This window comes from Phaethon lepturus, unplaced genomic scaffold (genome assembly GCF_000687285.1).
Source record: "Phaethon lepturus isolate BGI_N335 unplaced genomic scaffold, ASM68728v1 scaffold23721, whole genome shotgun sequence".
NCBI classification, from domain to species: domain Eukaryota; kingdom Metazoa; phylum Chordata; class Aves; order Phaethontiformes; family Phaethontidae; genus Phaethon; species Phaethon lepturus.
In genome coordinates, this window is record NW_010518846.1 from 13,904 (window position 1) to 34,335 (window position 20,432).

A 20,432-nucleotide genomic window follows, 5' to 3' on the forward strand; every position below is an offset into this window, starting at 1 on the left:
GAAGAGATGTGGGAGTAAATGCGTGTTTCCTCTCTGCATCCACCTGACTAACTACTGTGCTTATTTTTATCCACATTTTACATATTCTCTGGAGAGAACTCTTTTACAACTCACGTGAAAAAAAAGAGGAGGAAAAATCGTAGGCAGCAGCCGTGATGATGCTGTATAGAGATCAGGCAGCTAGTAGACCGATGCGTGCCTGGCACTTGTATGTTAAGAGCTGTTTACTGTCTATACAGTGACACCAGAAGCAAGGCGTAGGAAGGCGTGAATCCTCTCAACATTAACGCTTTCCAAGATCACAGGTTACCATTGTCCTCTCTTAGGTCAGAATTTGTCCAGTGTTTCCTTTTCTCCTGTCGGACATCTGGTGGTTCCTCAGAAATATTTGAAGAGCCATCGTTTAGTAGTTTACGGGGAAAGCCTTGAATAATTCACACCACAAATGATTAGGCAAGCACTTGTCTATCTAACTGAATTATTCTGCATGTTTGCTGAAGCAGTAAAGCAGGAACGCAGCATTTCCTTCTCCGGAGGGTTTACAGTGGTAGTATTGACCCACCTAGTTATTGGGTTTCAGCCTTTTGTTGACACTGTTGTAAATGAAAGCAGCCTGGACAGGCACTGAGCAGCTGGGCTGGATAATTGTGAAGGATTCATGCTTGTTGCTGTTACCCCCAGTGTTTGTAGTGGGTTGTTTGCTTTGACTTTTGTTGAACTGTTGACAAAAGCATTAGATACAAATGGGAACAAATAAAGTGGTGAGATGCCAGGAGGGCTTGGCAGTAATGCTGGTTTTCATTCCGACTTAAATGAGGAATGTCGACACTTAACTGGATGGGAAATAGAAGGTGTGTTCCGCATTTGTGTGCTTCTCCCTCCCCTTCCCCCTCCTTTCTTTACTGCTGAGTATGTTTTGGCAAACACAGGTGAATAAAAACAGAGCGGAGGCAATTTTCCCCATTGCCTTAACTCTTTGGCACCACATTTTTGAAGCTCTTTCTGACTGTGGATGTCTTGCTGGGCAAATCCAGTTCCTGGCATGAAAGGATTAAGTATAAAAAGGGAAGGGTAGAAGAAAAAAAAAGAAAGACAGAAAGGAAAGGAGGGGGAGGTAGAAGGAGTAGAGTTGAGAAAAGAGAGGATTAAATAGAACAGTATACACTAAGTAGTATAGCCAGCAAAATTGAAGTCATTTACTGGAACGCTTTTAATTTGGTTTAAACAAAATACTCTTTTGTATATTCAAATGGGGAGTAGCTCAGCTGTTGTGAAGCCAGAAAATTAATGGTATTTTTAGTGAAATAGCAAAAGCATGTCAACAACATAGCTGTGGATGATAATGTTGGCATTTTATTCATGAGGAATTATCAATGCAGGTTACTGGACAACATAGTGTGACTGGAATGATTGAGCACAGGGGGAAGCGGCTGTCCTTCTGCAAGATGATTTCATTTTGCATTTAGTCTTTCAGGAAGAGAAGAAGGAGAGAGAAAGAAGGCATTTAAAAATATGTTTCTAAGATGCCTGTCCTTGTGGTTTCTGACTCCCGGAGACTAACCTTTTTACCTCTGTCTGACTCATGGTTTTGTCACTGCTTCTTTTTTGCCAGCTGTCCTTTATTTTCAAGTCTTTCGTGAGGAATGGCAGAGAATAGAGGCAGAAGAATAGAGTTGCATTAGGATGTCTTTGCTGAAAAGGCGGCTTTGGCCCTGGAGAAGCTGCAAGTTTGTTCTAGCCGTCTCTGGCTCTTAAGTTTTGTGCCTGAGCATTGTTTGTTTGGGACCCTTAATGCATTTAATGTGTTGTGAAATATGGTTACCTTGGCTGGTCATGGAGGAAGTTAGTGTATGATCTGGAAGGTCTTACCGCTTGGCAGGAGAGATGCTTCGTATTTGCTATTCCAGCTATAGTTTTCTTGCAGCGATCAACCTCAGAGTGTTGTGCAGGTCAACTGGAAAGTGGCAAATAGAGTTCACAGGGGTGAAGACACTTCTGCGATGAAAGGAGAAGACACGGTTTTGTATTGCTGTCTGAAGGCATACAAAGATAGTCCTTGCCTTTGCTGCAGCACGTGCATCTGGTGGTGCCTGAGATGCCTACAGGGTTTCAGAGCACCAAAGTTGTCGTACACAGGTATTTTTTTGTTGCCTGCCTTCCTGCAGCTTCAAGCTGTCGTAAAACCAAATGCCATAGTAGCAAGGTAATTGTGGTGTTGATGAACCCGCTTTGAGCAATCAGCCGTGTTTTCTGTATTCCCCTTTGTTATGGTTGCCATACTGTTCCTAGTCTCTTCACAATAAGAAGGGAAGCACAAAGAGATAGGAAGAAGTTGCCTTTTACTGCTGCCATTGCCAACGTTTCTTGTAACATGCAGTGTGTGTGTTGTGCCAAACCACAGCCCTGTGGACGTCAGCAAGAAGCATTTTGCCCAGATGTTAAATACTGTGAGATCAGGGCCTGAATTTGTTATTAATCCTACAAATATTAAAGTGAAGAAATACCAAGCTATTTCCAGCAAACATGTACTGGGAGTGGTGTTACTGTAAATATCAGCTTGTGCATGATGAATCCCCAATTCTTTTTGTCTCCCTCTTTGGGGAATACCCTGAACAATTCTACAGGGAACTAAAGAAATTCTCGTAGCAAATTTCAACCTTGAACGAAGGAAAAATGAGAAATCTCTGAAAAGGAGAGACTTAAAGCCCAATCAAAGCAAATATATTCCATAATCATGTCTGCAGAGCATTTGGGAAATCCAGTTTTGGATCATGTAAATTGTGCGAGAATTCAGAAACAAAATAACTTGTGAACATTCGGTGGCATTGCCTGGATGCTTTTTAATGAAGCTTAGATAGTTTTCTGATTTCATGTGAAATGCACTTTCCCCTGTACTTGGTTACGCAGAGTTAGCTCTTTAGCCTAATCTGCTTTGCTTGCAGACCTGTAAGAAGGGCCTCAAGCTGTGCTTTACCAGGAGAAGACATGAGTTTCAGGAAGCCAAGACCTGAAAGCAGGAAAGTACTTCTGGAAGGAATTTGCATGGGAGTAACATAGTTTTGAATGATGGCAGGAGCAGGAAGGACAGAGAGAAGTGGCAATACTACATAAGCTGAGATTGGATTGGATTTGCCCAAATCACAAAGTGATGATGCATCATGGTGCACATTTTTTTTTGCATGGACTGCTGTCAGATACTAAGAAAACGGAGCGCTAAACTGGCCAGGTAGGAACAAGAGCGGAGATGGGAAAGAGCATTCAGTAATGTAGCACAGGAAACTGTAAAGCAGTGAGACAGAAATAGAAGTGTGACGGAGAGATGATGCCCTAAATCAGTGGTGCACAACCTTCAGCACAGAAGGTCTTTGCTGGCAACTTGCCATGAGCCAGTGGGCTGCACCTATTTTGCATATAATTTACATTGGATTTTAATCAGATAAGCATACACCCTGTTTGTTTTTCTTATTTATGGAGTGCTGTAAGTGCAAACATTACATAGCACAAAGCAGTAAAAGACTGTACTTGCTGGGTTCGTAGTAAAAGGAGTGGCGATGGGACGACTGGCTCTGCGTTTTTTGAATCAGGGAGGTTTATCTGACATCTGACTAGCTTTGAGAAGGCCTTACACATTCTGAGGTACAGGTTTGATTTTAGTAGGCAGCTGCAAGTTTGGCTTTGTTCACATTTCAAATACATAAGGTTAATTTGAGAAAAATTGTTTGAAAGACAGGCTTGCAAATAGCACATTTCCTGGTTAATTCTGTTACCTGTGGGTAATTTAAAAAACAACAACAGCCACCAGCAGTATTTTCTTCCTGAAATTTTGTTCAGAGTATTAAGTTAGTTGCATCTCAAATGGAGTGGCTTTAGGGTCTCAGGAGTTTAGCTGATGACAGTTTTACATCGGATGCAGAAATGTTTCCTCTTTTACATTTCCTATGTCTGTGTGGTACACATTTATGCAAACTAAGAATGGGCTAAAGTTACTATTTGTAGACATACTAGTTTCTGGAGTTCAGTATAGGCACTCTGTTACAGCAGTTGGATTGCTCTAGTCACCTGGTTGTGCTTTTGCCGGTACGAAAAAAACTGATTCCCCACTCTCCACCCCCATTTTTCCATTTCAGTCCAGGATATTTAATGGATCCATTCCTCTGATACTGGAGTACCTCCAAATCTTCAATACATTAATCCTCACAACAGCCCTGTAAGGGAAAGAAATGGGTCTCTAGGCTTCTGAAATTATCCCTATTTTATAGATAATGAACTGAGGCATGAAGAGACTTAACTGACTTCACATGATCAGACTAGAGAGCGAACTACTGAACCTAGATTTCCTGAATATAAACACAGTTTTCCATCCTTTCCAGTTTTAGTTTTTTGTTCAGGCATCAGTGTTACTGTCCTGGTTTCAGTTGGGATGGTGTTTTCTTCCTGAAGGCTGATAAAGTGCTGTGCTTTGGAGTTGATACGTGAATAGTGTTGAGCAAGGGGCTGTGTGGTGCTTAATTGCTGGCCGTGACAGTCCACTTCTGATCCATTTTTACCTAATTCTTCCTTTGGAAACCTCTCAGTGGGTTTGAGTCCCATTCATGGCAAGTGCCTGCGTGCTGCTTTGGAGTAGCTCGTGTGGGCTTGTTTGCCAGCTCAATCCTTTTGGGCTAGTTCCAGTTTCAGTTGACTACCTAATCTGTGTATATTTTTCAGAAGGGAAGCTCTGGTTGAATTTTCATCCTTCCTTGGGGTTTGATTACCTTGCTCTTGTGTGTGGTGTGGATCCTTCAACACTGCAAGGGTTGTAGGCATAGCAGTGTCGGCCAAAGCCCACTTGCACTGTTGAGAGGACCAGGGCAAGAGGAGCACACCTGCAATATCCCCCTTGGGGTTAACCAGCCGTCATGCAGCATATAAACACCATGCCACAAAGCACAGCTCTGAAATCCCCATCTTGGTAGCACACCACCCACCAGCAGTGTGACGCCGGCAGCCCAGCACTGTGCCTGAGCTGCTCCCCATTGCGTTAACCTCCGGCCCAGGGCCACGCTAGCAGGGCTCTGCCGCCTTCCCTACGTGGGGCAAGATGGCTGAGCCGCAGATCAGGGTTGTCGGCATGGCGCTCTGCTGCCAGCTAGCAAGGTGCTCAGCGCGGGCTGCTGGCACGCTGTGGGGCTCTCCCAGGTTTCCTCTGGCGCTGCTGTGGAGGGAGCAGCCCCAGAGGTGGGTATGGGAATGTGGTTTTTGTCAGTAGTGGAAGCGCCCTGTGGGGAGAGTGTGTAGGCAGGGAAGAAGGATTTCCATCTGCAGGCTGTAGCTCCGGATACAATTGTGCCTGCTGTGAAAGAGCTTGTTACACTTTCTCACTGTAAGGGCTCCATCTGGTGCTCTAGGTGTCTTTAAATGGAAATTTACGTTTACTGTGAGGACTGAAGTCTATGCACAATGAGCAGTCTGATGGTCTTACCAGTCACAACAAATGCTGGAAGCCTTTCTTTCGCCTCCAACCCTGTAATATAAAGGGCAGGGAAGGACAGTGGAATGGAGGGGGATGCACTGGGCAGGTTCAGCATCTGTCCCTGTCGTAGTGGGAAGCAGTAATGAAGACCCCCTTTGAATTCAAGATTTTGTTGGTCTTAGGGCAGGGTTTAGCTCATGACTGAGAGAAAACAGGGTGGCGTTGCAAGGAAACCGAGTCTCTGGTTGCTCATGCAGCCAAGATGTTGGTTAGTGAACAGTAGTGTGACTTACAACTCAGCCTCTTAAATTCTAGCTAGAAACTTGCTGGCAGTGCTTTGTGTACTTGATGCAAAGTCCCCAGTCACTCATCAGGACAACTGTGCCCTACGTTGATATCAAATTTGAAGATGGCATGTACAGGCATCATTATAGTAGTCAAGCCTTGCATTAGGAAACACTTTGATAGTTAGTCTGACTTCTGCCTTGAAAAGTCATGGTCTCGGCAACTACTAAGGAGAAGGCATGCACTGGCAACTGCTGCAGTCTGGTGTTTAATAACCCTTCCCAGCTGAGAAACAGATTTTACAAGTTATTCCCTGCATTCTTCCCAGCTCCATTTTTGCCTTCTCAAGGTCTAGCTGCTTCTGTCTCACCTGGATCAGTCTTTACAACTAAAACAATTCCTGACTGTGCATAAAATCAAGCTGCTTGGTTAGGTGTCCATTAAAATATAGGTGGTGTTTTTTAACATACTCCAAAGCAAGTCCAAGAATTGTCTTTGCTGTTGCACTACCAGAGTGAATGGTGGCTAGAGGAAACTTTCCATACTGAGGAAGCTTGGGGAGGTTTTCTCTTAACCCTGTAGCTCCTGGTTTTATAGCGCTGCTTGGGCCTTTGATCTCCACACTCTTAATTGGCTTGCAGGGAGGTTATTTACAGTCAACAAGAAAAGTGCCTTGAACTTGTCATTTTAATAAACTTGTTACTTGCCAACTTCTCTAGAGGCATCCCAAATGGAAATAAACATCTTTCATTTTGTTTTATAAATAAATTTTAAAAATGGTTTCCTAGACAACCTTGATGAAATGTCAGCTTCCTCTCAGATCTAAGCCCACACCATAGGTATTGTTATCTCCATCCCTGCTGGGTAATTTGTACACTGCAATAGTTTGTTTGGAAACATGCCTGTTGTTCTTTAAAATGTACTTAATGCTAGATTAGAGAACATAAGACTTTTTTTTTTTTTGGTCTCCTGTTTCCACCAGCTCATTTCTAAACCATTTAAAATAAAGAGCTTGAGCATGTGTGGTATTTAAAAAACCTTTCACATGATGTTTTTAAAACAGATCAATTTCAGCATTAAAGTGTTAGGAATTCAGCCAAGGAAAATTCAACTCAGGATTGTATAGCTATAATGATAATGTATTATACCCGTCTTCCCTGAAAATAATTGTAACAGTAGAGTTGAACCTAGTGAATTACATAATTTAGGAGCATTTGCCAGAATGCTGTTTTAGGGGGATTACTGTAGTCTTCACTTAACGAAAGCAAAGGGAAAGATGGATCGTATTATGAAGTACTTAAATGAGAGAGAACAGTCTTCACAAATTATCTAAGATAACTCATTTGAATAGAACAGAAGGTCATGTGTGTGCATGCCAGTTATCACACTTAACTACTTGGCAGAGTGTAGGGGGAGTACAAGAGGGAGATTTTTGATTTTCCTCCTCTCTAGCCTGAATTAAAAATGTATTTGCTGCTCATTGCTGACATCAAGACACTTCCAGCTAGCCTGACGTTAGTATTTGATTGTGCTTTTAACATTTACAAAATTAACAGTATGACCTGTCTTAATATAAATAATGAAAGGCCCAGAAAAGTAAAAGCTACTGCTGCTTCTCTTGGCAAAGCTCTAGGATGTTCAGGAGTTGTAATACATTTAAAAATCTGGCAGAAAATACTGTGTGTTTTACTTTTTCAGTCTTCAGAGTAGGTATTGTACATATAATGTGCCATTATATGCTGATGAAACTGCTTTAAGGCTGGCTGCAGGTTCTGTGTTCCCACCATTCCCCCATCCATCCAACTTACCAGGGACCTTGATTTGAAGAAAGGGACTGGGGACAATTATTTTTGCAGCAGGCTGAGGTCCAGATTCAGGGTAGCATGCAGTAGGCATCTAAAGTTCAGCACATATGTACATTCCTTTGATTTCTTTATCTGCCTTGTGACTTTCCTGAGATCAAAGTATGTGCCTCAAATCTGGCATCTGCTTGAGTGCTTTCCTGAATAGGAAATGGGATAATTTCCTGAACAAGGGTCTTGGGAACACAAGTAAGTGAGTGTAGATGAAGTGAGGCAGATATAATGGCTTGGATGTTATTTGGGCAGAGAGGCGAACAGTAGTGCTCAAAGATTTCTTTCTGGAAGATACTTTTATAGATGGTTGAGAGAATGTTTTTCTTCAGAATCAGCATGAACTGAAATTTGCAAATATTTAATAGCACCTGACCATGTTTTATCCACCTGCCCAATTAAGAGACTGGTTGGATAATGAATTCCTTTTTCACTGGGTGCTTAGCAGTGGCTCTGGCTTCCTAAATCATGTAGGGTACTAGAAAAGCATAAAATATATTGAGTCTTCAGAAGCCACACAAGATCTGACAGGGGAAGAGATGAGCGAATTGCCAGTCTCTTAGCTAATACCTGAGAAATACATGTGAACATGTTTCTGCTTATTGAAGGAATCAGGATGTGCAGTGAGTGTTTCTATTGAATTTTAGGATGCTTTTTGTAATCACGGTAGCCTCTTGAAGGCTACCTCTTTTCCCATCACTTTTCTACTGATCAAGTCAGGAACAAGTAGGATTAAAAATGGGGGCAAGGGGGGGAACAAGTCAGAAAGTGTGGAAGGAGATTGTCAGCTCTATCCGTGAACTATTCAGTTAAAACAATCATTTGCTTTGTTTTCTTACCGTCTCCTAGGTCATCTCTGCAGCAAAACAACTATAAAATCCTTCAGAGAAAAGCGGGCAGAAAGGAAAGAAAAGGAAAGTGTTATTCCCTGCAGGGTTGATACATATGGATAGTTTGGAAGGGAACAGAAATGTGAAAACTCAAAACTGATGCCTTTGCCGTGAATAGAGCCTACGTTAGATGTAACCAAAACTAAAAATGTGGGGCACTGGGGCACACTACCTGATTGAAAGCAGCTAAATGGAGTGCCTTGTGGGACTGTCTTCAGACATGATCTCTCTGGTTTTAAAGCAACAGAAAAGGCTAATTAATGCTAGTTTGTATCCTTCGGGTCAAAAAGAAGAATCAGATAGGGAACGTAAACCCCAGGAGAAAGTTGTTAGGACCTGTCACATGAAAATTGAATCCACTTAGCTGTCCCCAGAGAAGGCAGTGCTTAAAGCCTGATCATGACTACTTTAACATGCAAAATCGGGGGGGGCCTAGGTGTGTGTATTTTTTACCTCCTAACCTCTGTTGTCGGCACTGACAAGATTTTTATAACCCCTGTGGCTTGAGCCACTGCAGGAAAGTGTTTGGGTTCAGCTTGGCTCAGTGTTGTACAGTCCATTTTAATCACTGTGCAAAGTGAAAGGATAACAGTTCTACTGTGGTGCTTGGTCTGAAACGAGGGCTCTAAGCAAAAGCCAGTTTTCTTCCGAGGGATTTCGTGATTCTTGCAGATATTTTTTAACAAAGTGTAAAGCATACTGGCACAGGCCTTTAATGGCTATCATAAAATATTGCCTCCTTAGTGTTTTCTTACTATTCTAAAAGCTAACTGAGTTACCTTGTGTGTTCTGTTTAAATTAATTCTCAATGAAAATGTAGTTAGTGTTAATATTCTGGAGATATGTTGGACGTTGGGAATTTTCTGCGTGCGTCCGTCATCAGCTGTTGAAGAATGCTCGCGGAGCGGTGCTGCTTTTCCTTGCGTCGTGGCACACTGCTGAATCAAAGCCCGTAATGCAGGCCGGTGGTTATCCTGCTCTCTCCCTGTCATGGTGGTGAGCCCACAATTAAATTGGTGCATTGAATGCTCCAGCTGGTTGAGCTTTTTCTCTTACCCTGTGATTGCATGCTCTCCCTTGCTACTTTCTCCCTAGTTAACTCCCAATACTCTCCTTTCTGTTTCTATGCTGCTAGAGCTGCTCAAACTGTTTCAGGTCTCTGCTGGAGGAAATAACATGAAAGATCGGTAATTGGAACCCCAAATAAATATTTGAGGAGAGGAGAGCTATAGTTTCACATTTCCTTGGCACTTCCTCAGATTTCTGAAGGTGATTATATTTACCCTCAGTCCTCCTGAATCGCTGTAACTCTGTGGCCTCTGATCCCTCTGTTTCAGTGTGTCTGGTTTTGGTTAAAGTAACATTTAGGGGTTTGTGTGCTGTGATGACCAACATGCAGGTTTGTCCCAGATTTTGGCATTTATTTTTTAAAATGCCAGCAGCGCAGTTTGGTTTTCTCTGCCTGGTAGCATTTCCACGCTTCTGCCTTTGTTATCTGGGAACTTCTATCTTGTCTGGTATCATTAGGAACAGAATTCCTTTGCAGCCTGCACATGCCCTGAGGCTCACTCGCTGTATTGCCTATACCAATTGCAATTTGTGCCGTAACACCTTCTTGCCAGTCTTTTCACTTTGTCCAAATTACCTGCTCTGCTGTGTGCTGAAGCATGTGGTCTTCGTTTGGGGTCTGTTCAAAGGGGAGGAGATTGAAGTGCGGGCGGTGAATAGAGAACGGATCAGGTGAATTGCTCTGTGGATTAAAGGGGAGGATGTTTGACGATGCCTGGGTTTTGTTACCATCAATTAAATTCAATATTTACGAGTTGGCAGATGTGGGTGAGAGCAGACTTGATGGTAAATGTAATCTGTGAACTTTGAAGCTTCTGTAAACCTATCAGAAGTGTTTAACTCCTTTTCCTGCCCATCTGTTTCTTTTTCTTTTGTTCCCTGCTGAAACTAGGTCCTTTGTTCAAACTGTCTTGCTTACCAAAGGGTGCTTGTTATTCTTGCCACACTTCTTCATGTGCTTGTGTTAAGATATACTTTAACCTAAACCTGTCTTTCCTTTTTGCCTCACAGCTGTGCTCCTCCACTGCTTCACTGCTTGTACTTAAGCTGCATCGGTTCTTCTCTCCATCCTTTGACCCTCACAGTGTCAGTAGTGATTAGGCCGTATGTGTGTTATGTCCCTCAGCCAGTGATTACTGGAGAAGCTGTATTTTAAAGGATTTATTGCAAAAATCCACCTGTGAAAGGCTAGCCAGCAGCCCTCACCATTGCTTTAACCATCTACTTTTCTTGCCACGACCATGCACCTATACAGCAGGAGGGGCCGGAGAAACAACAGCACATGCTGGTAGGATTATACGTCAAAATTGCTAGGTATCTGCAACTTCTGCTGTGTGGCCTGCTTAGCTTTTGCAGCAAATTGATAAGTGTGTGTTGAAATACATGACTGGAATTAGTGTGTACAACTGTAGCGGTTTATTGTTCATTTTATCACCCATTTCATAACATCTAGACTTCGATGCTTTTAATTAGCTTAGATTTAATATCGCAGTGGTACCACCAGGGCAAGCAGATCCCCAGTGTAAACAATTACATGGATATTTTTAAAGAAATTACACACACATATACATACTATATGTATATATCTATACTTCTGTTTGCATAAAACTCTTGAGAACACTTGTGTTTTGAACACTAACTGCTGAGCCTACACATTGTCTTTATTCTGGACTTCTTTATGGCCGTCTCATTGCTCTTGCAGCGGCACTGTACATCTAGACTTTGATGTTTTTTATGACACTCTTATCCACTAATTAACTTCATTAATTTTGTAATTAATGAAGTTAATCAGTGGGTAAAAATGCTGTATGAAACTTCAAAGTTTGCATTTTAATCATAGTTTGTATGAAAAATAATTATCACATGCTTGATTACTAAACTCAATCCAGTTAGCTCAGACAGGGTCATGTGATATTAAAACCAGCTTTGTTGTGTATCTTTCCCAGCTCTAGTCAGTAGCATTTTCCACTAAAAATTACTGAGACTTTGTCTGATATCTGAAAATGCAGCTACAGGGAAAAGGCAGTGAATGGGACAAAAACATTAAAAAAAGAAATTTGATTATGGTATGGCTGAGCAGAAGTTGGGTTTCGGTTTGGGTAAGTAGAGAAACAAGCTGGAAGAGGGGGAGGTGAAAATATTAAAAACGTTCACCATGACTGGTGATACATGTGGGAGCAATACTTGGCTACCAACCTTCTCTCCTTTGGTGAGCCATTTCAGAAGAGTTGTGCTCTGGGCTGTACTACCTGTCAGCCTGATCACGACCCACTGCATACACCTAAAGGGAAAGGCGCAATAGGGAAAGCCCACTTGCCTAAGTAAGGACAGCAGAGGGGGAGTACTGGAAAATTAAAGCAAAGAGCACAAAAATCCATGAGGCTAGAGTAGATACTGGGGTGTGGTAATAGCAGTAGTAGTAATAGTAATAATAATAACAACGATAAAAAGCAGTAATAGCAGTGTAGAGTGTGGGTGACCTCAGGAGCACAGCCACTATGCAAACACTCCATACGGTGTCTGTAGAGCAGTCCACAGCGTTTCACACCATCTCCCTTGCTTTAATCAGAGTAATGTACCGGTTGTGCCTGTGGGTGTACGTAGAAGAATGCATTTTTTTTTAGACAAATGGGTGTTGCCTTACAGTTAGAGCCGTGCAGAAGGTTTGCTGTGTAGGAGCTCTCAGTTACAGCTTTTCTCCCTGGGTGCACGGTCTTGGTGGGCTGCGCTGGACGGCCCCTTCCTTCCTCACCTGGGTGTTTCTTACACTCTGTCCTGTCGTCCCTCTGGTGGGACCTCTCCCACCGTGTACCACTCGTTACTCACCAGGGTGGTCTCTGTCTCATCCCTGGTGTGTCAGAAGTTGCAACACTAATTTCTTTTCTTTTTTGGGGGGAGGGGGAGGGGGGGTAATTTTTCTGTTTTCATTTCTGATTTAAGCATATGGTTTTATCTTAGAGAGCTCAGTGCTCCAAGCCCAAGCCTGGAGCAATGCCTCAATCTAAGCTCCAGCGCTGGTACATCCACATATAATATTGGCACCAGCCAACCAAACCGTATTACTGCCTGGTCGTTTCCCTGCGATGCATATTGTATCCGTTTTTATAGTTTCTTTTATACTTTCAACAGACTTTATAACAGCAATAATGTCATTCAGATAATTATACCATAATTGACCTTAGCGTTGAGCATCCTTGGCTTTTACTGCAGCTTGCTTAATACTTCAGGATGGTCAATTATCTTGTAATTCCCACTTTGTTGGGAATTATTGTTTTAATTATTACACTCCAAATACATCATTTTGGCGTAGTAGTAAGAGTACGCTGGGGAACAGTCATATTCGTGAATGCTTTAAAGAGTTACCAGTTTTATCATGTAGGAGGGCTTTTCATCCTGTCATCTCTAGTCATTTCTTTTAACACTGATTTCATTTAATTATCACTTAGTCTGCTCAGGCCAGGTCTTCATCTGCAGGAGCTAACATATGGGGAGTTGGGGCTTGCAGGATTTGAGAGCAATTGGATGGCTGTGCAATCTGACCATACTGGTTTCTTTTCTGCCATGTTACAGTGCGAGTCATCTGTGTTAATGCAGGTAACTTCCAGAGAAAGTTGGGGGTAAAATGGTATTTTTTTTCTTTTTCCAGCAATTTGAAGTATTAATTATCCCAAACAGACAGCACACATGCTGATATTTGCCCTGTTACTGGTGAGAATTTTACGTCTGTGTCAGAGGCTTGTATGGCCCTCTTCGTGTTCATTTGTTTTGTGCCTGTGTGGCACTGATACTCCACCAGGAGCAGCACCCTGCCAATGCTGGAGAGAAAACAGAGTGGTCCTTGTGCTGGGAGATCTTTTGGGTTAGTACTGTGCTCAGCACTGCCCAAAACAGAGAGTGAAGTGTAGCATGCCATGCTTTACAGCCTGGTGCAAAATATACTGTGGGTCCCGCACTAGAAACACACTGTTCCACTTCTTAAGCAAATTATGTGAACGAGGCAATGTGCTCAGCCTTTCTATAAATATTCAGTGGTTTTTTGTCAGCATTTTTTGGTGTGTTTAATATGAATAACAATGTTCTACCTAAGCAGAATATGAAAAAATGGTACGTTTTGCTAAAACAGAAACTAAATGTAACCTACTTTCATCAAAGAGTATTTTTTCCTATGTCTGATCTAATTATTATATGTGAGCAAACTCAGTGTTAGTTAGTAGGAAAATGCTACTCTCTAGTAGATTAACGCATTTGATTGAAGAAAACAGCAGTGTGAAAACACTTTATTTCTCCATAAATTTTAATAGTTACTAAATTGAGGACTCCGGCGCATTAAGTTACAGCCTGCCAAGTCATGATGCTGAATCACTTAATTTCTCTAAGTAGCTATCCTATTGCAGCTTCTTAAAGGCAGCTGTTAGAGGAGAGCACTGATGTTTTAATCAAGGAACAGGGCAGAGTCTTGACAGCTAAACAGTATGCTTTGGTGGAGATTTTCTTGCACGGTCTGCAAAGATAAGAACGCTCTTGGAGTATGTAGACTTGCACACTCAGGAACCAAGGCGTGGGTGGGTACAGAATTTTATGTAGGAAATTTTATGTCAGTGGAAACCATGAGGACATGGTTACATCCTGGTATTTCTCACTGAAGAAAGATCCTTACAAGTGTGTATAGACTAAAAAACTGTTGCAAACAATAGTAGGAACACAGTATGGGTAATAATATCCCTTGCACACTGAAAATAGTAGGAGTTAGGTCTGTAGGAAGAACTAGACCATAGCTCATTGGCTATGTACTTGACATATCTTTATTACTTAGCGTAAGATATAAACTTAGATCTGTCAGCACCAGTAACAGAGATCCCATGAAGTCAGAGATCTTTATGTGGCAGGTGCATTACATGTTGAAGGGAAAAGAAGCTGGTACTGCAGGGGTATCGATTGACTGGCTCCATGCAAGGAAAGGGGTAGGACAGTAAAAAGTGAGAATATTCAGATTTGTTCTGTAGAAGTTGACTCTTGAGGCAAAATAACGTTAGTCCTAGTACACTGGCCAAATTTTAGTTTGGGAAATGAGATTCTGCTTACTGTCAATAAATGAGTTGTCTCTGTTTTTCTGCTAATGTCAGGTGAGATGCCGCAGTAAGATGTTTTCATATTGGTATCAGGTCTGATCCATCTTTGAAGCAATAAGGCCATTAAGCAGTGTGCATTGCCCCAGTGCCCAATGTGGTGCTCATCCTTTATGCACTAGTGATAATTAGCTACTTTATCATTCTAGTAGGGAGCTTTAATTTATTACTTTATTAAGCAGTGAAATCAAAGATTAAAATGGTATCTATAGCACATAGCTAACTAGATTGTGAAAAATGAAACTATATGGTTTCAAATTTATGAAAATAAATATTTCTGTTTAAATAAGTGCAGTAGTTTAGTTTAATTCTTTAGACACCACTCTAATTTGTAGTTTACTGGTGATTATTTTTCTTCGTTTTAAAGCAAATCGCTTTCGGTAGGGTGAAGTTGAGAAATAATGAATTGAATTCACATTACAAGCTATTGCCTCCCAAATTGTAAATGAATATAAATGTAATAGGAGCATACTGTTAAAATCTTTTGCAAAAGACTATGCTATATTGTTGCAGTAAACAAATACATTTTTCAAGCCATCAGTTCATTTAATGTTCCATTTCTACTTGGCCTTTATTTTAAGGGCTTCTGTGCCTAGTGCCACTGCTAGTCTCCAAATGTCTTAACTTGTGTTGTCTCTTCAGAGCAAAAAGTAATATTGTTAGTTTGTGTCATTTGCTGTAATAGTTGATTAATGATCTGCTTTAAAGCGAAATCAGTGAATGTATTTTAAGATGTCTTTGCTCAGGATGGGAAATCCTTGTCTACCTATTTTACACTGTCAAGGAGAGAGAAGGAGGCAGGCAGGCAAAAGGGAAAGGCACAGGCTGTGTTAAGCAATAGCTTTGTTTGAAAATTTTTATTTCCACTCAATGTACTTAGAGGGTAATTAATAATTACCAATCAAAAAGATGGAAGATTTTTGAAAACTCCACCACTCATTAATCTGAGTTGCTGTTGACAAGGATTGGAAATTTTAAAGAAGTGGAGAGAAGGACCTGAGCGTCCCAGCAGGGAGAAGCATTCTCTTATGTGACTTAGGCAACAACCACAGCTTAACTTCTGTGATTAAGTGTTCTTAATCCTTACCAGAAGCTCGTGATGTAATAAGTTAAGGAAAAAAGGAAATTCATTAACAGCAATGGAACAGAAGTTGCACAATGTAAATGCTAATTTCTTGGTTTGCGCTCCTGGCATTAGCTATAAAATAAGCCTAGGGAGGTGTGCACTAAAATCCCCAAAACCAAATTGCTGTGTGGCACAGTTTTATGCGGCATAACAGCTGTCCATCCTGCTTGTGGAGGAAGAACCCCAAACCCAGTGTTTCTGGATGAATGGGAGGATCTAAAATCTCACAGCAAGGTCATCTTTGGTGGTTGTTCCTCCCACCCCCTTATATAAGGAGGACAGAGAGATTGAAAGAGTCAGCAGGGTTTCAGCTGAGAATTACTTTCATCTTCATTCCTGTCAGCTCCAATTCTGCAAAATGCCTGAACACATCCTTACTTATGTATGTTCAACTGTTGACTTCAGTGTGAGATAAAGTTTAGTGCATGCTTAAATGCTTTCTTGAACTAGGGCCAAACACTGCTGCTGCTAAAATCAATTCCAGAGGGAACTTTGCATCTTTGTTTACTTTTTTTTGTATACCGAGATACAGGCTCCACCAAGCTTTGGAAGCATGGTAGGAGATGATTTATGTTGCCTGCCTTGTTTAAAGCGTTAGAGCAAAGTTGTTGGATGACAGTGCATAAAGTACATATTATCTTCCTTCCTCTCCTGTCCCATATGCATGCTCTTTCATGATCATTACTAATAGAGCACTGCAGAATGGTAGGAGACTCCCTAAGCAACTGTGTTGTGTTTCCGTCTACTGCAAGCACAGCCTGTAATTGTAAAAGGCACCAAAATAAAATTAGTTTAGGTGTTTTCCATTGTACTTTCCTTCTGCAAGTCTGTTCAGAAGCTTGCTTCTTTCTTTGCTAGGAATTCATTCAAATGTTTGCTGAAGTGTGACTTACCTTGAGCCACATTGTTCTTCTTGATTTACACAGGCAAACACACATATATGCACACACCCTCCATCTTCTGGAGTATTGATTTTGTATATTTACATATTTGTAGAGGAAACAAGCCAAAACCAGGCCAATGCACAGCGTTCATAAAATGGTCCAAAGTAGCCCTGCATTCATCCCACTGACACTGCAGGTAACAGCTATGATCAGTCCACCTTTATCTGTTTATTGCAATGCATTGTGTCCTTCTAATACAAGACACTTGCTGGGTAGCTGTCACTGATTAACACCCAAAGTGCTATCTGTGAGAACAACTCCAAATCATATTACCAGGTTAAGTTGTATTGAGGGATAGTGACAACTGAACCACTGTTTTGAATGAGCCATCTAATGATGTTTTCTTCATCTCTTTCCTGACTGCAGAGCTCTTCTGTATCTCCCTCAGCCAGTTTCAGAACGGCAGAAAAGCACAGAAATTCAACAGATTATTCTTCAGATAGTAAAAAACAGAAAACAGAAGAGAAGGAAATAGCAGCTCGTTACGTGAGTAAATTGTCTACATTGTGTGTTGTCAAACTTAAGTGTTCCTCTGTAATTTCACCTGATCCATGACACATAACTAATTTTAAAATTGAGGGCCAAATTTTTAACAGGACCTTACTGCCTGCCTCTAACATCTATGCTGGATGGAACATTTCGGTGTGTAGGATTGATAAGGTTTTTAACAATAGAAATACAAAGCACCTGGAAGGTGTGTGAGAAGAGGACTGAGCATTAGTTAGGCTGCGACTTGGTAGATTTGGACTCTAGCTTGCTCTTGTTCTCAGTGCAGTGCAACTCTGGATGAGGATTTTCATCCTTTGTCTTCGTTCAGCAGTGTAAAAACTATGAAGAATGCTAGAGTTGTGGCAACCTGTTAAGCAGAAACCCTAAATATTATAATTGTATTACCACATAAAGCTTGGTAAAAGTAAATGCTATGTTGCATAGTTTGTGAGCAGTCTTGAATTGCATTGACTTATTTTTAATTCATACTTAAGAGACATTGGCATATTAAATAACTGGTTTTAACACACTGTGATTTGTCATTGCAGGACAGTGATGGTGAAAAGAGTGACGACAACTTGGTAGTTGATGTTTCCAATGAGGTATACACTATGGTGGTTTTTGTACCTTACAGAGGTGTGTGGGGGTGTCTTCAGTGGTTGCTGTGCGTATTGGGTATATGAGTAAAATTACAGCCTTTGCCTTCGTAAAGGAGCTTGCAATGCCTGAGAGAATACAGTCAGGTTGTCTTTCTTTAGAATGCAAATCAGGTCTGTACACTTACTTCTACAAAGGGCCTTTTTCTTTCTTGTATGAACCAAAAGTCTGCTTGAGATATGTGAAGCCAGCCCAGCACAGGAGATAGGATGCAGCCTGTAACGGTATCTGTTTTCTTTCACTCTGGCCGTGACTTCATTTGTGAACTTTATCAGGTCTGCCAAGTGCCTCAAACCTTTTCAGTCTGTCAGTTGACAAATGAGATTTACTTGGCTGTTTCAATATCCATAGATTTTAAATGTTTTTCATGGTTAATGACGTCAAATTTTAAGACTTTCTTTAAAAAAAAAAGTTGTCTTTCATTTATCCATCTTGATTTCACAATTTTATCAGCTAAATCAATTAAGAACTGAAAGAAGTTGTCACTTTTTATGACAGATCTTCGTTCCAAAGTGAGAGCTGCTCAAGAGAAGCACTAGTGGCTAGTGTTAATTTTTTGTACTAACCCATGTTGCTGATGTTTAGGATCCTTCCTCTCCTCGGGGGAGCCCAGCACACTCTCCACGGGAGAATGGCTTGGACAAGACTCGACTGCTGAAGAAAGATGCACCAATTAGTCCGGCATCTATTGCATCCTCCAGCAGTACTCCTTCCTCCAAATCCAAAGAACTTAGCCTTGTAAGTGTTTAAAAATGCTCCTGACCCATGATCATATGCTGAAACACATACTTACTGGATTTCTGTCTGGACACAATTTGGATCTCCACAGCTATCAGTAAAGCACTATGAAACAACAATTTAAAATTTATTTAATTTATCTCTTCAAGAGACTTTAATAAAATAGTAAGGAGAAAGTCCACAGCCTCTTTTAGGAAGAGGTTATTTTCACTGGTGGTGTGGGTAGATGATAGATGTGCTGTGCTGAGAGAGGTTTTTCTCCTCCCCCATACGAAAAACTGTCATTCTGAGAATAAATAAAAATACACAGGGGTTTCTTGAGCTGCTTGCCTGTGTGGTGGTTTATAGCAAATTCAGTTCCCTACTTGGATGTGATTTGGTTGTTAGCTTTGTTTGAATTACCGGGCCTTATACAACAACAATAATTTTTATTTTCTATCTAAAAAGTAATCTGTCATTTACAAGAGCCTTCCTTGACTTTCATGGCAAATCACAATGCAAAAAAAAAAAAAAAAAGAGCTGCCTGCAAGTCAGGGGTGTTCTTTCCTTTCCTGTTTGTGACCACAGTTAATCACCTTCCTAAGCTGCACAGTAACTCCCGTATCAGTCCTTCACAGGTCAGGATATGTGATTATTTAAAGAAATAAAACAAATAAAAAGAAAGCTTAAAAGTGAATGTAGTGCTCAGGAAAGGTGGTGGAATGACAGGTTCAAGCCCAGGAGTCAGTGGTTTGTCTGATGAACAAGCTTGTCACAAGAGCAGCACTGCACAGTTCCTGAATTTATACCTATCACTGTCTCCATCCTGTGTTTCCAGCATCACACTTAGGCGTGAGTTGAGTTATTGGTCAGTTGTGGGGGTTTTTTCTGCTCTTCTTGTCCATCCAACAGTGGTGTCTCACAGAAACTCATAATGGTAACGGAAGCAGGTCCACCATGAGCAGAATAAGACCCCCAACTGATTTCACGTATGCTGCTAGCATAATTGTCAGACAGAAACAATTTTCAGTCATTGACCTCATTCTGAAGCATACAGATGCCCCCAGTGAGGAAAGCTGTGAAGACTGTAGTTAATTCCCAAAGCCATTCTGCCTTTTTGAGTGTCTCTGCAGCTTCTCTTCATTGCCAGGGACTGTTGAAACCCAAAAGCTAAATATCGTGCACACTCTGGTTGCCACTGGCTGTCGTCCCAACCACTAGCTAAAAAAGTTAACTAACTAACAAGCTGTCTTCCTTTTTCCATTTTGGTGATTAGAATGAGAAATCTACCACTCCTGTGTCTAAATCAAATACCCCAACTCCACGGACTGATGCCCCAACTCCAGGCAGCAACTCCACTCCCGGACTGAGGCCAGTGCCTGGCAAACCCCCAGGTGTGGACCCGCTAGGTTAGTGTCTGTATTTTTGGATGGTGTCAAATGGTGGTCATGAGTCTCACTTCAAATCCACAGCGACAAGGCATTATATTACAGCTGCTTAAACTGGATGCTGAGCTGGTTCTTCAGCACATCAATACAGTGTGTATAATATATGTATATATATTTTACTGTTTGCAAACTCATATTTCATCTGATGGGTTTGGGCTGGCTGTGTGACTTCTCTCTTTTTTCCCCTCAATAGCTTCAGGTTTAAGGACTCCTATGGCAGTGCCATGTCCTTATCCTACTCCATTTGGGATTGTGCCACATGCTGGTATGAACGGGGAGCTGACCAGCCCTGGAGCTGCCTATGCTGGTCTACACAATATTTCCCCACAGATGAGTGCGGCAGCTGCAGCAGCAGCAGCAGCGGCCGGTTCGCGGTG

At 41.5% G+C, this 20,432-nt stretch overlaps 1 protein-coding gene across 1 annotated transcript in view; it reads left to right on the top strand.

The window, feature by feature from the left end:
- The window catches only part of TLE4 (transducin-like enhancer of split 4), a gene marked incomplete at its 5' end in the record, with an annotated part of 44,650 nt that overhangs the window by 13,009 nt on the left and 11,209 nt on the right, over positions 1-20,432 (top strand). Inside the window, 5 exons of the mRNA XM_010296867.1 lie at positions 17,111-17,230; positions 17,782-17,835; positions 18,476-18,628; positions 19,884-20,016; positions 20,249-20,422. Coding sequence (XP_010295169.1) covers positions 17,111-17,230; positions 17,782-17,835; positions 18,476-18,628; positions 19,884-20,016; positions 20,249-20,422 — 634 coding nt within the window. The remainder of the gene's footprint in view (positions 1-17,110; positions 17,231-17,781; positions 17,836-18,475; positions 18,629-19,883; positions 20,017-20,248; positions 20,423-20,432) is intronic.